This window comes from Paramacrobiotus metropolitanus, unplaced genomic scaffold, assembly GCF_019649055.1.
Source record: "Paramacrobiotus metropolitanus isolate TYO unplaced genomic scaffold, Prichtersi_v1.0 Parri_scaffold0000038, whole genome shotgun sequence".
NCBI classification, from domain to species: domain Eukaryota; kingdom Metazoa; phylum Tardigrada; class Eutardigrada; order Parachela; family Macrobiotidae; genus Paramacrobiotus; species Paramacrobiotus metropolitanus.
Window position 1 is genome coordinate 1,127,291 of NW_026570258.1, and position 12,735 is coordinate 1,140,025.

The following is a 12,735-nucleotide window of genomic DNA, read 5'->3' on the forward strand; positions in this document are numbered from 1 at the left end:
CTTGAAACTGTACAGAGCGCTACTGTTCAAATTCTGCATACAGGAAGGCCATTTTGTTACAGCCAGTATAACTTGAGTAATATCTCCAATTTTACAATCAGTTCCAGAAATCGAAGGAGCCAATTTGAAATTGGACAAGACTGACGGAAACCTGGTTGCGTGGTAAAAACGATCTTTAAACCGAAGCGCTTTTACGGGATGATTCGAATTAGATCGGTTTGCACTTCGCACACTACCTTGCAACCTTGCCGGACCTTCTCCTCGCTGTCAATCATATCGGCCACGTAAATGGTAACCCCGTTGCATATCCAGCGGCGGCCCCTCGCAGCGCAGATGCTCCTCCAACATGTCCGGATTCTTCGCCTCATCCATCTGTCCCCCCGTGATGACCACCAGGGGAATGCGGCACCGGAAGAGGGCCATAGCGGATCGCTGTGCCACCACGGTAAGGCAAAATCTTTCAGAATCAAACGATCACAGGATGCCGCCAGCTTGGAAATCGATCCCACCCGCGATTATCTCCACCGACAGCCCTCCCCGCTTCCACTCAGCCAGTCCCTTCTCACCGAGCCGGGACGATCGGTGGTCCTGGTCCACGATGAAACGCTGGATGCGCGGCATGCTGACCGAGCGCAAGAGATGCGTGAATACGTAGAAGTGCCAGCTAACTGTTCTTAAAAACTGAAGCACGAAAGCACTTTCTGACGCCCTGAGCGCCAAACTGCTAAACACTATTGTGCCAATCCACATAGTCGGCAAATCGCGGTCAGGCGTTGTAAAGGCCTTGCAGTTCCTTGTGCGTACGAATGCGCTGGTTCAGAGCATCTAGATCCGGCGCCGGTGCGCGGTTACCGCACCGGCGCCGGATCTCTAGATGGGTGAGTGACAGAGCTACGACCACTGGCCAGTGAGAAGAATCTTTAGATGAAAGAGTGACCGAGCTTCTACTGTACCGCAGTCCAGTCAATGCGTGGTTCAACTTATAATTTTTTGGTTGGACACATCAGCAATCCAATCTCGATTCTAGAGCCTTTCCTCGAGACGTTGTACAAGAACGGCTAAGGCTGTTAGCCTGTTAATACATTTACTAACGAATTAAACGAATTCTCCATTCAAACCGGCCGTGGATCACAATAAACGCAGAGGCGAAGCCGAAGCTGTTTCTTGTACAGTATATGATAACTTTATTCAGTAGAAGTATGCGTAACAAAGCGCAACGCCTTGCTTTCCCGTGTTCTGAATGAAAAATCCTTTCCAGTTAACATGAGACGGAGCAGTTCCCAAACGCGCTGAGCATTAATACCACGTTGAATTTCTTAAACCTTGAACCTTGAAGAAAACAGGTACGGTGGAGCGGTTTTCTCCCGTTCGAATATACAGTTTTTTGCCGATTTCCTTCAACAGATTAACAGCAGCGTTGCACCACGCACCAAAGGTTACACAACCCCACGTAGCAAAATAACAACGATCAACAAAGGACTCGTATTTCTTGTTCTTTTCCACAAACGCTTGTTCTGCTGCCGCGCCCGTATTTTTCGAAGTCGTTCCAATGTAGGAATCGCACTTAACCTTAAAATTACTTTCTCACTTCGTATTCGCGATGCGTGTTGTGCAGTAAGTATTGCTTTTTAGCCAACGGTTCCCAACCGTACTAAACAATTTGCGGTGCAAACTTTGCACCAGAAACTGTGGTTGTACTCATTGTTCCGCAGGGAGACGCGACCTGTACGGCATCTGAAAATGGTACTCCATGGGCTCCGCTAAATCGTCATTGGCCGTTGGCCACAACACTTCCGACGCACCCTGCGCTAGAAACTTGAATCGACAATGCTGTCAGTGCTCGAATTCTGCACAGAGACTCAATACTGTACAACGGCGGCAGCGATTGTCCAGATGAAAGGGCATTCACGCAGTTCCAGCAGCGCTTCCGCAGCCGACCACTACAACTGCCGCCGGCCTCTGTTCTGTGAATTTGCACATCAAAGCCAAATAAGTACAACGATGGCTGTTACCTGTAACGGCTCAAAACGTCCGGACGTCTGACAATTAGTGAGATGTGCGGACGTTTTGGACGGTTACAGTTGGCGCGCAACATCCGCATTTGGGGCTTAACGGAGATCCGATACAAGTACATGGTGCCAACACTGTCAAATTCGGGTACATACACAAAAACTTTCACTTTCGCGCACTACCAAAATTTTTTTTATCGGTTTTGCAAACGGTTATCATACTAACCTGTACAAATCATTCGGCTACAAAATGCAATAAACGATGCAAGAGCGTGTTTGCGAGTGCGCAAATGTGAAAGTTTTCGTGCATGTACCCGAATTTGGTGCCATGTACCGGGTCACTTCTCTCAAGCCCCAGCGTCCAGAGACATTCATAAACTTCATGAATCGTTCTTGAGGTACTCTTTCAACCCTACTGATACATTAGTTGTATCCATAAAGTACGATTTTTTTATTGGCGGACGCGATACGAGCAGTCACAAATACAAAGTAAATTGAAGAACGGACAATTCAATGCTTTCCGGTATGGAGGCAGCGGGAACTACTAGAGTAGTAACCTACCGGTACATTCCAACAAACTAAAGTTACACCGGTAAAGTTTTACAAGCAAAAACATAAATACGGGACAAAAATCCTAATTATATCAAAACAACGGACACTTTCTGCAACTGCAGTCTTTCCAGATACAAAAATAAGCAGCTGCCTTCGTGCTAGCTAACAGTGCTTAAAAAAGAACTAAAGCACGAAAACAGTTTCTGGCATCTTGAGTGCCAAACTGCTAATCTCTGTTGTGCCCCTCAACATAGTCGCCAAATAGCGGTTAGGCGTAGTACAGGCCTTGCAGTTCCTTGTGCGTGCGAATGCGCTGGTTCAAAGCATCCAGATCCGGCGCCGGTGCGCGGTTATCGCGTTCTCGTTCAGGCGTTTCTTCGCTGGCACTAGAAAAATACACCGATCGATTCTCAAACAGTAGCAAGAATCATCAAACATTCGCTTCGCATTTTGCTAATACCGCTTCGATTTGTTCCTGCAAGACTGCAACAATGTATAACTGGTACATCGTAATTATTTTTTTTAGATAGAATTGATAGATAAGTAAACTTTAGTCAAGATTTCGCGAGATCAGCATGCCGCAGCTGAAATAGTTATTGTCCACATAAATTTATGACAAGCGCGCTCAGAAATTTGGCAATATAGACAACAGTAGAATAAATAACGGGAAAAAATTCTCCGAATTTTTATTGATCATCTTGAATCAGATTATACATCCAGGTTGACGCTGGGAAATGGAATAATTACAAAACTGACCTGTCCAAATAGATGCCGGTATGCTGGAGATGGTACCGCGCCCGGAAGGCGGCCAGATGGGCATAGTAAACCGGCGTGGGGATGCTGACGCTGCGGTTGCAACGCGCGGAGAGAAACGCCAACGAGTAACTGAAGAGCTCGATCTGGTCGGCGGACAAATGACTATCATCATACAGCACATGATAATGTGCCGGACGGCTGGTGCCCTACACAATGTAATAACGTGTATGGCAGTATAAATAATAAATTAATTTATGTCTATAAACACATTAGTAATAGTTATAGCACAAATTATTGACGTATTTGAATCAGAACGGATACCTGAATGCCAGCGTGACTGGCGAGGTAAAAATCGAATTCCTTGAAATGGGTAATGGTGGTATCAACGATGGTACCTGTGACGATAAACGATAAAATGAAATAAGTTGTTAGAGAAATGGACAAGGTGTACATGCCATGATACCGGTACATTAAAATTTAAAGGAGAGAATCCTAATTTATAACTTCATTAGTCAACGTGCAGCATTATGCTTTTTTGTACCAGGCGGGACGTTTCCGGAATGGGTAGTAGCTTCGCGTTCATTAGCATGGAACAGCCGCACATGATGACCTTTGCCGACGATAACATAGGTAAGGGGCGGCATGTACTTCCCATTCGGAACCAATTCCCGACAAGCTTGCTTGACGGAATTCACTTCACGCTCCATGACCTATATGTACAGACAGCACAATTGTACACAGTACAAGCAAAAGTGTTGATTCATGTGCATATTGTTGCAATACAACACGAGATACTCCATGGAATTGCTCTAAACTCGTAATGTTAAGTGGCTTAAACCTTATAATAAGTATCATGTCATAAGTACAAACTTGTTACTAGAAAACATTTATAACAGAAACACTTCCTCAATGCTATCCTGATCGGGAATTGTACCCATTACATAAATCGCAATCCATATTGTTATTAATATTACTACTACACCGTGACCTACACAAGAAGACCGCAAAGACATTTCTGTTAATTATAGTAATAACTTATTTGCAGCGTCAGCGCACGTACTTGCTTATACTGGCCCTCGGACACGCCGTCGCGATAGAAGACGATTTGTGCCGGTTCAGTTTTGTTGCGATCGTAGAACTCCAACAGCAGCTCGCGAACCATCGCCGCGAGATCGGTGATGATCTCCTGTGTAGCGGACTTCTTCTCGGAGTACGGATTGACACGTTTGGACTGCGCGCGGACACGTTGCATATATCGTGTGAAGGTGTCATCGTAGCTGGCCACCACAGCGGCGATGGACGGTTTGGCAATGTCCTCACCCGCTCCCGGGTGCGTCACGTCCGCACCGAATACAATGGTCGGCTGTAAGCGTTTCGTAAATATATTTCTAGTATCGAGATATTAATAATTCTATAATTCCAGATAATAATATTTAAAAACCGAATGGATTTCCATTTATCGGTTTTTGTGTTTTGATCAATGTTAATGTACTAATCCTTTCGATGTTATTAATTATTTGTTTACATTTTGTTGGTAAGTTCTAATGAAAAGAGACAATTTAATAAATACTGCACCTTGTTCCTGAAATACGCCAGCGGTGAACTGGTGGGACACTTGTCAAGGCTGGCGTTAATATTGTTAACGCCACCAAGTTTCGCGTTGATCTTCAGCAGAAGATTCCCGGCATACTGCGCCAGTCCTTTCGGGTGGTTTTTCATTAAGGTCTTCGTCAAGACCACCTGTAAGAAATAGTCACAATTAAGATTACTTAATACTTAAACAAACTGGAAAGCCGTCCACATTAACAGCCACCCTGCATACGTGCAAAAATTTACATGTATTACTTTATAACCTTTCTCTCGTATCACTAATTATTTCGCCACTTCAGGAATTATTTGTACTGCAGATATCTAATGCTAACTTAGTCCATTGTAACTTAGCCCATTTGTTTACTAGTGCTCTGCAATATACAGTACCTGTGTAGCCACGCCGCACTGTACATCGCCGGCCTTTTTAATGTCACCGTACAATTCGTACTGATGAGACACGATCATAATCAATTGGACGTTCTGCCCTCGACCACTGTAATACGACCGGATATCTTCGATGATCCCAGCGAAGTCCGGGTGGGCGTCATGGGCACGGTACATGTAGGGCGGTTCGATGGTCATGCCGCGCTGTCGCGCCAACTCCGTCAGCTTTTTCAGGAAATCATTGAACACCCGTTGCTCGTGGAGGTTATTGCGTATCACCACCGCCCAGGCTGTCAGCGGTACGGGATGGACAAACCGGGTGCGCCGCGTATCCCACGTACCTGAAGATACCGATATTTCCATGCGCTAAATTCAAGCAGTACTTACGTATATTAATAAAACCAGTCGGGTTTCCTTGAATATTTTCTATCTACATAGCTACGCTACTGTATAATGATTTTCCATCTACAACGTTGGAAATTATGTACTAAGCTAAAATTAAGTAATAAGTTAAATTAAGTAATCAGTTAAAATGAATCCGTTTCGCACTTGCCAGTAACCACATGCAGTTAAAGACATTGCCGGAAGAGCTTATGGACGAAATGAAATGTAGTGCCAAAAATAGTGCACGGAGTGAAAGAAAATTCGAAAGGTTTCGAACCGGGTGAAAGGTCATGAAAAGCTGTTAACGCAGGGATACGCTTTAAATTATAAGCGAGTTACACAATAGAATCTGCGTATATGCTGACTGCTGTTGCATTTGTATAACCCGCTTGAAATTTAAAATAATATACAAGTAATTTAATAGCGAGTAATTACTTAATTATTTAATTAATTGCGTATTTTCATTAATTTAGCTAGCATCTGTTAAAACTTAATTATTATCGGCCAGCTGTCCGACCGGGAAGATGCAAATGTTTTCACTGAATTATTTTCGACAATGTATCAGCTACTTTATGATAACACAATTACTCGCAGAATGTACCGTGGCTCTCGTCCACAGCCAGCGTCTTCGCCTCGCCCTGTCCAATCTTGGGCATCGGCAGAACACGACCCTCCAGCGCCTGCATATCCCGCGCCACGCGGATCCCGAACTGTCGCATGTGCTCACTATCGTCATAGCCCACCGCGTGTGTCCGAATATCCTGAATTTGGCGCTTGCGGACGCCAGCTAAATGTTGATGAAACAATGAATATACGTACCACTGCCTGTCAAATACAGTAGTACGTATATGCACGCGCAAGTACTTATCCTGCACCGGAATCTACATACCGGGTTTAGCACACGCTCGGACCATCATGGCCGTCTGTTGATCCGTCAGCTTCCGTTTGACTTTTTGCCCGTCGACCACCGTACAAAGTTCCACAGGCAGGAGACATTTGTTGGATGTCTGCAAATATACAATTTTATAGTTTGCGTAACGTCGGCGCAAATACAATGGACTTCAAAATTTTGTTACACTTATATAATCACAAAACGCGCGCAACCAGGCACTTTTCTGTACTTGAACAGCCAAATTTTGAACTGGCCATCGGCCTGCTGACATTAACGCTGACATCTTGCGCATTTCCCAAACGGAAACCTTCGAACGATATCTCAGACGAATAAGAAAAAAATTTCAAGAATTTTGATACCAAACAAGCTGTGTTTTATGAGATCTAAGAGAAAATCGACGCATCTAAAGTTTTTCATAGACCTAGCATAGGATTTGAATCCACGGTTTGATTTCAGTTTTCACACATAATCGTATGCTTTGTCTATGACAAAATAAAAATGGCTCGATTTTCTCTTAGATCTCATAAAGGATGACCTGTTTGGTATCGAAATTCTCAAAATTCTTTTCTCTTGCGTTTGGTATATCGGTTGATGGTTTTCGTTGGGAAATGCGCAAGGTGCAGGTGTTCAAAGTCTTGCACGTTCCCTTTTCATTGGTCATTTGGTCGCGGCCATTTATTTTTACTGGTCATTCGGTCCCGGACCGAATGTAACAAAATTTTGAAGTCCATTGTACATGCAGTAAATTTCTGCACCGGAATCGCAAGAATAATAACCGAAATTTTAACCGTATCTGGAAAAAATTATTGTGTCGATGTACTTGTAGTGCAGCTAGCGTATGCAACTGGCTGATATTTATAGCAAAAACATGAAAATGCAAAAAATACATGCAAAAATATATGCAGGAATAAAATGTACGATAAAACTTGCAGTTATTAACAACTTGAGTATTCTAGAGACGACAGACAAAAGTTGTCTTGTGTACAAGCTTGTCCTGAAATTTCCATCATAAAGGTATACTGTAGCACATACTTAGCGGAACTGGGCTATGAGCCACTACATTACGCCTGCCACAACGACAAATTCACTGTATTATAATTTCTTCCCACAAAATTAGTGTTATCTAGATAATTATGTACTAATGCGCTTGTTTACCTCCACCATCGGCAATCCGGGAAACTGCAGCCGGTAGTTGTACTTCCGGGCAAAGTAGTCCGCAACCAGCACCTGTTCCCCGTTCATGTGGAAGGCACACTGATCGGCCGCCTCGCGGGACAATCGCGCGACGGTGTAGTAGCGCATTTTACCGCCGACGCCGGTGCTGATCTGCAGACCCCTCAGATCCGCCATGACCCGACGCAGTTGCTGCTCGTTCATAATTGGAATGGGCGGGGCGTTGTCTCGTTGCTGTACTATGGCCGTGATCAGATGGTGCAGCGGGATGTTGGCATAGAATACACCGTGCGCCACGTCCACATTCAGCGACATCCCCAACTGACACAGCCGCGCACTCTGAAGAATTACGCGTTCAAAATTTACATGCAGAATTAATATGCCAGACATCGCAATACGGATACATCGCAATCCCTGTTAATTATGCAGCTACCTGCGCAGATCAAATTTTTAAAACGCACATTAATTAAGTAGCGCACACACTGCGCATGTAATTTTATTACTCGTTTCGTTACTGCCAAATAAATCACATATGTATTTCAACGAAAGCGGCAGAGGAGCATAAAAAAATTATTATATGAGCAGCAAAACCCGATTGTCAAGCGAAAATACATTTAACCCATTTCTGTAATTTACTTTAGCGCTACAATAAAATAAACAGATAAAATTATGCCAAATAAACAAATTAATATTTAGAAAAAAATAAAACGGTGAAAATAGATTTGACACAACTTACCGCGAAAAATCCCATCCACATTATACGGCCCCCACCGAGCGTGATGGCATTGGTGTCATGGTGGAAGTAGGAACTACCGGCTGGCACATTGTGATCAACGGCCAGGGCGGCCTCGCGGAGAATGGTGTTAATGCAGGAAATGACGTGTACCGGCAACTCCGTGGTGCGCCCTTCCATAGCCTCCCGGAGAACTCCCCTGAAAGCATGATTTCGTCACAGAACCAGGGTAGAAGGGGTGACTCGAACACATACATTATGCGGCTGTGCAAATCAGTCCAGGTCAGATTACTGTATTTACATTTTACAGTAAATAATCATGATGAACTACATACAGTATATTAATCATTACGTACGTAAAGACTCTTCAAGAGCGGCGTAAACAAAATTTACATACCATAGTACCTACTTTATATCATTTTCAAAAACACTTGTAATACGTGTAGGAAACAGGTAAACATGTATACATGTACGTAGGAAACACGTAAGAAATAGATTTTGGAATAAAGAAATTGATGAAAGTAAACAAAACAATCTTGAAATAAACTATAAGGATAAACAAAATGAATAACCTACGAAGCCAACATAAATTTATCTGAAAACAGTCTGCCTGTGTATAGTGAATCCTTACCAGGAAAACCGCAGCGGATTGCACTCCCGCAGGGTCACTCGCACCGTTGCCCGCCGATGCTCCTTCTCATTGGGAAGCTCTACGATGGTCTCCACAATCCGCTCCGCCCGCTTCGCCGACAACAGCCCCGGATCCTGCAGCTCCACCACGGAGAGCAAATTGCTCTCTCCATCAAACACCGGCAGCGTCCCCTGGAACAACGCCCGGTTCCCCGCCACCAAGCGATGGATGGCACGCCGGCGGGTATCCTTCCGCACCGGTTTCCCCAGCACCACCAAGACCGGGTCCGCCTCTCGGTCACTGACCCCTCGCTGGGCCATGATGTCGGTGGTAGCGCGCTGATGACTGCGCTCGCGGGTTTCCGGCGCGCGCCACACCAGGGCCTCCATTTCCACGTGGTAGTGGTAAAAGTAGCCATCACGGGGCACCTCCAGCTTGAAGTGGTTGGCGAGTAAACGGATACCGCGGCCCAGTGTCCCAACGTCCGGACGATTAACCGAAACCATCTCCATTCTTCACGGTTTCTGCAAAACATACAAGGTACTTCACTCCATTTACTTCCCGTTAATGCCCTAAACAGTACACAAAATATTGGCGAAATTATTACGTACGTTTACAGCTTTTCGTACCATCGTATGAAAATAACAGAATTACCAATATAATACTGGAACCTTCTTAAACGTCTTACAGAGTTTTGCCGACGCAGCGGTGGATGCGATGTACTGTATTAAGGATCTTAAGGAGTAATAGCAATACTTACACTTACCTAAAGAGTAACTTTGGATTTAAAAAAAAAACATTAAAGAAAACTAACGCCGTCGCGTTCAGCACAGGTGGAAAATGTTTCGCACCATTCACATACGATTTATTTTAAAAACGATTTCTTCTAGCACAAAATATTACGACCGCCCAGAATAGTTATAGTTCAAATTATTTTCAAATGAAAATACTAATTTCCAAAGTCTTCACATTTTACTTATGGTAATAATTATTTTTTCTTGCCCACCCTGTTGGCGTTAGCAGATAAATATACAACCTACACACACTAAAAACTGCAGACCGAGAAATACGAGAAGAACAAAGAAACCCATAACGGCAGTTGGTCGTAAAATTACAGTATTTAGTATTATTTACGTTACCACTATAACCCATGATTAAAAAATTATCACAGCTATGTAATATTCTTCCCTACCTGTGACAAAGGAATCCAAGGATCTTCTTACTCCGGAAACAAGGACAACGTAAAACGGAGTAAACAAGACAACAGAACTACAAGAATCAAAAAAGAATTATAAAGTCCAAATCCAATGTGGCGTAAACACGCGTGGAAATTTTAGAATTCCGCCCACCTCCGAGGCTCAGATAATGCAACTCAAAGTCGCTGTTTCAGACGGATTTATCCCCATCCTAAACCGAATGTTATACAAATATCAAGATAGTGGAAATTTAAAACTTTAATTTTAGAACTTTGGAATTTCTGGTCCCCGCTCCCAGTTTACACAAAATGCAATGGATTTTACCACAATTCCAGGAAATGGAATTTAGCGTAGCGCGCACTGCACTGTCTTTACTCTGCACTAAAAAAGATTTTCCGAAAAAAATTTTTTAACGAATTCGTTTAGAGACGTAAATACTGATTTTATGGTAGTAATCTTTGGCGATATTGTCTTCGTAGGTTCCGCGCGCTGGGAAAAGCTCCATCATTGCAGACATTTATGGTCATTTATCTCCCGCAAAAAATGTTTACGTTCGTAGATGTTCTGGATAATTCGCTGAATGCGCACGCGATATAAAGTCGAAATAATTATAGCTGTAATTACTACTAATTAGTCACGTTCGCGCAGACCTTTTGATTCGACATACACCATACAAGAACAACAAGTTCCACCGGTTTTTTTAAATATGTAAATAAAAACTACGATAAGTATTTAAATGCATTCGCCATTCGGACGCTATACCGGGCGCACAGCCATTTTACGTCTGCCCGAACTCCGGGCGCAGAGCGGTACTTCGTTTATTTTCTTACCTTTTACTATGTTCAGAATAATATGATTAAAACTACACATGCACATCGTTTTATACGGATGATTTCAGCCAGGCGGAATAGTTATTTTGATGTTCCGGTTTTGTCGTAAAGTAGAAAAACAAATACGACTCGCATTCAGTTTTACGCAACCCAGTCTGCTGCAGCCAAGATGCAGTTTTGTACCGGCTTGGTGTCGCACTTTACGTGACCTGGGACGATGAAGCGAAAAAACACTTATGAACGAAAACAGAAAGCGGTATAGCGACTGCCACCGGCCAGAGAGTTCTTTGTTCAGCGGTTATCTATGCAACTTCCACACGGAAATGCGGCACGCGTCCTAACCAAAGCAGCATAAAGGAAACGCTTTTACTGTGAATCTTTTTCAACCGGTAGTCACTTAACGAGTTATTACATAAAGTATTTTTACCGATAAAGAGATAGCCTTGCATTTATCTTATATATGTAACCAATTGTTGAGATTGAGAAACTCGAAATTGTTAACTACAGAAAGTAAACAAAGAAAAAGTATGCAGAGCCATGCACACGCACCACTGATATCTTCATCAGGCTAAACTAAGGTTGTTGGCAATTAACGATAATCAAGTTGTATCTGCTTACTGCTAAAAATAATGACAAAACCGAACACACAGTAAAAGAAGAATAACCGAGCGTTCACAGCTGCATGATCAATCATCCAGACCGGTTGGCCATTCGCTAGCTGCGTCATTTTCTACATACACATAACCGTACTTCCGATTGTACTCATCAGTCATCCGGTAGTGATAATTCACGTCCTCGGTGTCAGAATAAGCATCACTCTCATATTCCACGTATTTCCGACCGTCATACACCGGCGGAAGGTGATGCTGCAGGGGCAGACAGACGGTCTTCTGTGCGTAATCACCCCCGGCCACCTCCGCTTGCAGTTCTTTCGTCATCGGCACATCCACCACGGTCCACTGATTCTCTTCCGCATTGTATCGTTCAAAGGACATCAGCGCCTGTTTCCGCTGATTGTCCCCGTTGACATGGGTCGTTCCGCCGTACACCCACATCTGACCGTCTCTGATGAAGACACCGTGCTGGTAACGCGCCACGTTCAGGTCCGCGATTCGCTCCGGTTCGGCCTGGGCGTGGCTGAGTGAGACACGGTAGCAGGCGGTCACTGCCGTTGCCAGCTTCTTCCAGTCAAAAAAATGGTTGTTGCGATCCACGCAGCCGCCGGTGAAGTAGAGATATCCTTGGAAAACAATAACCCCGCACTGACGATGGAATTTGCTGTCGTCTGTCCAACTAGTGTGCTTCGTCCACTGGTTGCTGCGGATGTCGTACGTCTCCACCACACTTTCCGGATGACCATCATGCTTCTCCTGAACGGAACCAACTGACACGAAGGCAATTCGGCCATGAGGAAGCGGGTAAGGTTCCATTGACGCTCTGTGAAAAGGCTCATTATTTTTGCTCGTGATTCTCTGGTAGTCCTCAACGCATTAATAACTGCATGCTGAACTACATTCCCTTAATGTTAGTACGTTTCGCGGACAAAAATACTAGCTTCTTACCGGTGATAGCGGTAGAGTGCTCCGGCTACGTCGCCGTAAATAC

At 44.0% G+C, this 12,735-nt stretch overlaps 1 protein-coding gene across 1 annotated transcript; it reads right to left on the reverse strand.

Moving 5' to 3' along the window:
* Window positions 1-2,829: 2,829 nt before the first annotated feature.
* Window positions 2,830-9,616, reverse strand: LOC129589960 (protein argonaute-2-like). The gene is made up of 12 exons (XM_055484903.1): window positions 9,105-9,616; window positions 8,477-8,672; window positions 7,723-8,079; window positions 6,565-6,682; window positions 6,277-6,462; window positions 5,295-5,632; window positions 4,909-5,057; window positions 4,378-4,705; window positions 3,859-4,027; window positions 3,639-3,712; window positions 3,318-3,523; window positions 2,830-2,947 (listed from the first exon to the last, which is right to left on the reverse strand). The coding sequence occupies exons 1-12, from the start codon at window positions 9,614-9,616 to the stop codon at window positions 2,830-2,832; spliced, it is 2,751 nt and encodes a 916-aa protein (XP_055340878.1).
* Window positions 9,617-12,735: the final 3,119 nt, after the last annotated feature.

Excerpts from the sequence above, each read along its gene's own strand:
- LOC129589960 (XM_055484903.1), bottom strand. The coding sequence starts at position 9,616 with ATGGAGATGGTTTCGGTTAATCGTCCGGACGTTGGGACACTGGGCCGC. Across the intron at positions 8,080-8,476 it reads TGTGGATGGGATTTTTCGCG|AGTGCGCGGCTGTGTCAGTT; the intron begins GTAAGTTGTGTC and ends GTAATTCTTCAG. Across the intron at positions 4,028-4,377 it reads CCGAGGGCCAGTATAAGCAA|GTCATGGAGCGTGAAGTGAA; the intron begins GTACGTGCGCTG and ends CTGTACATATAG.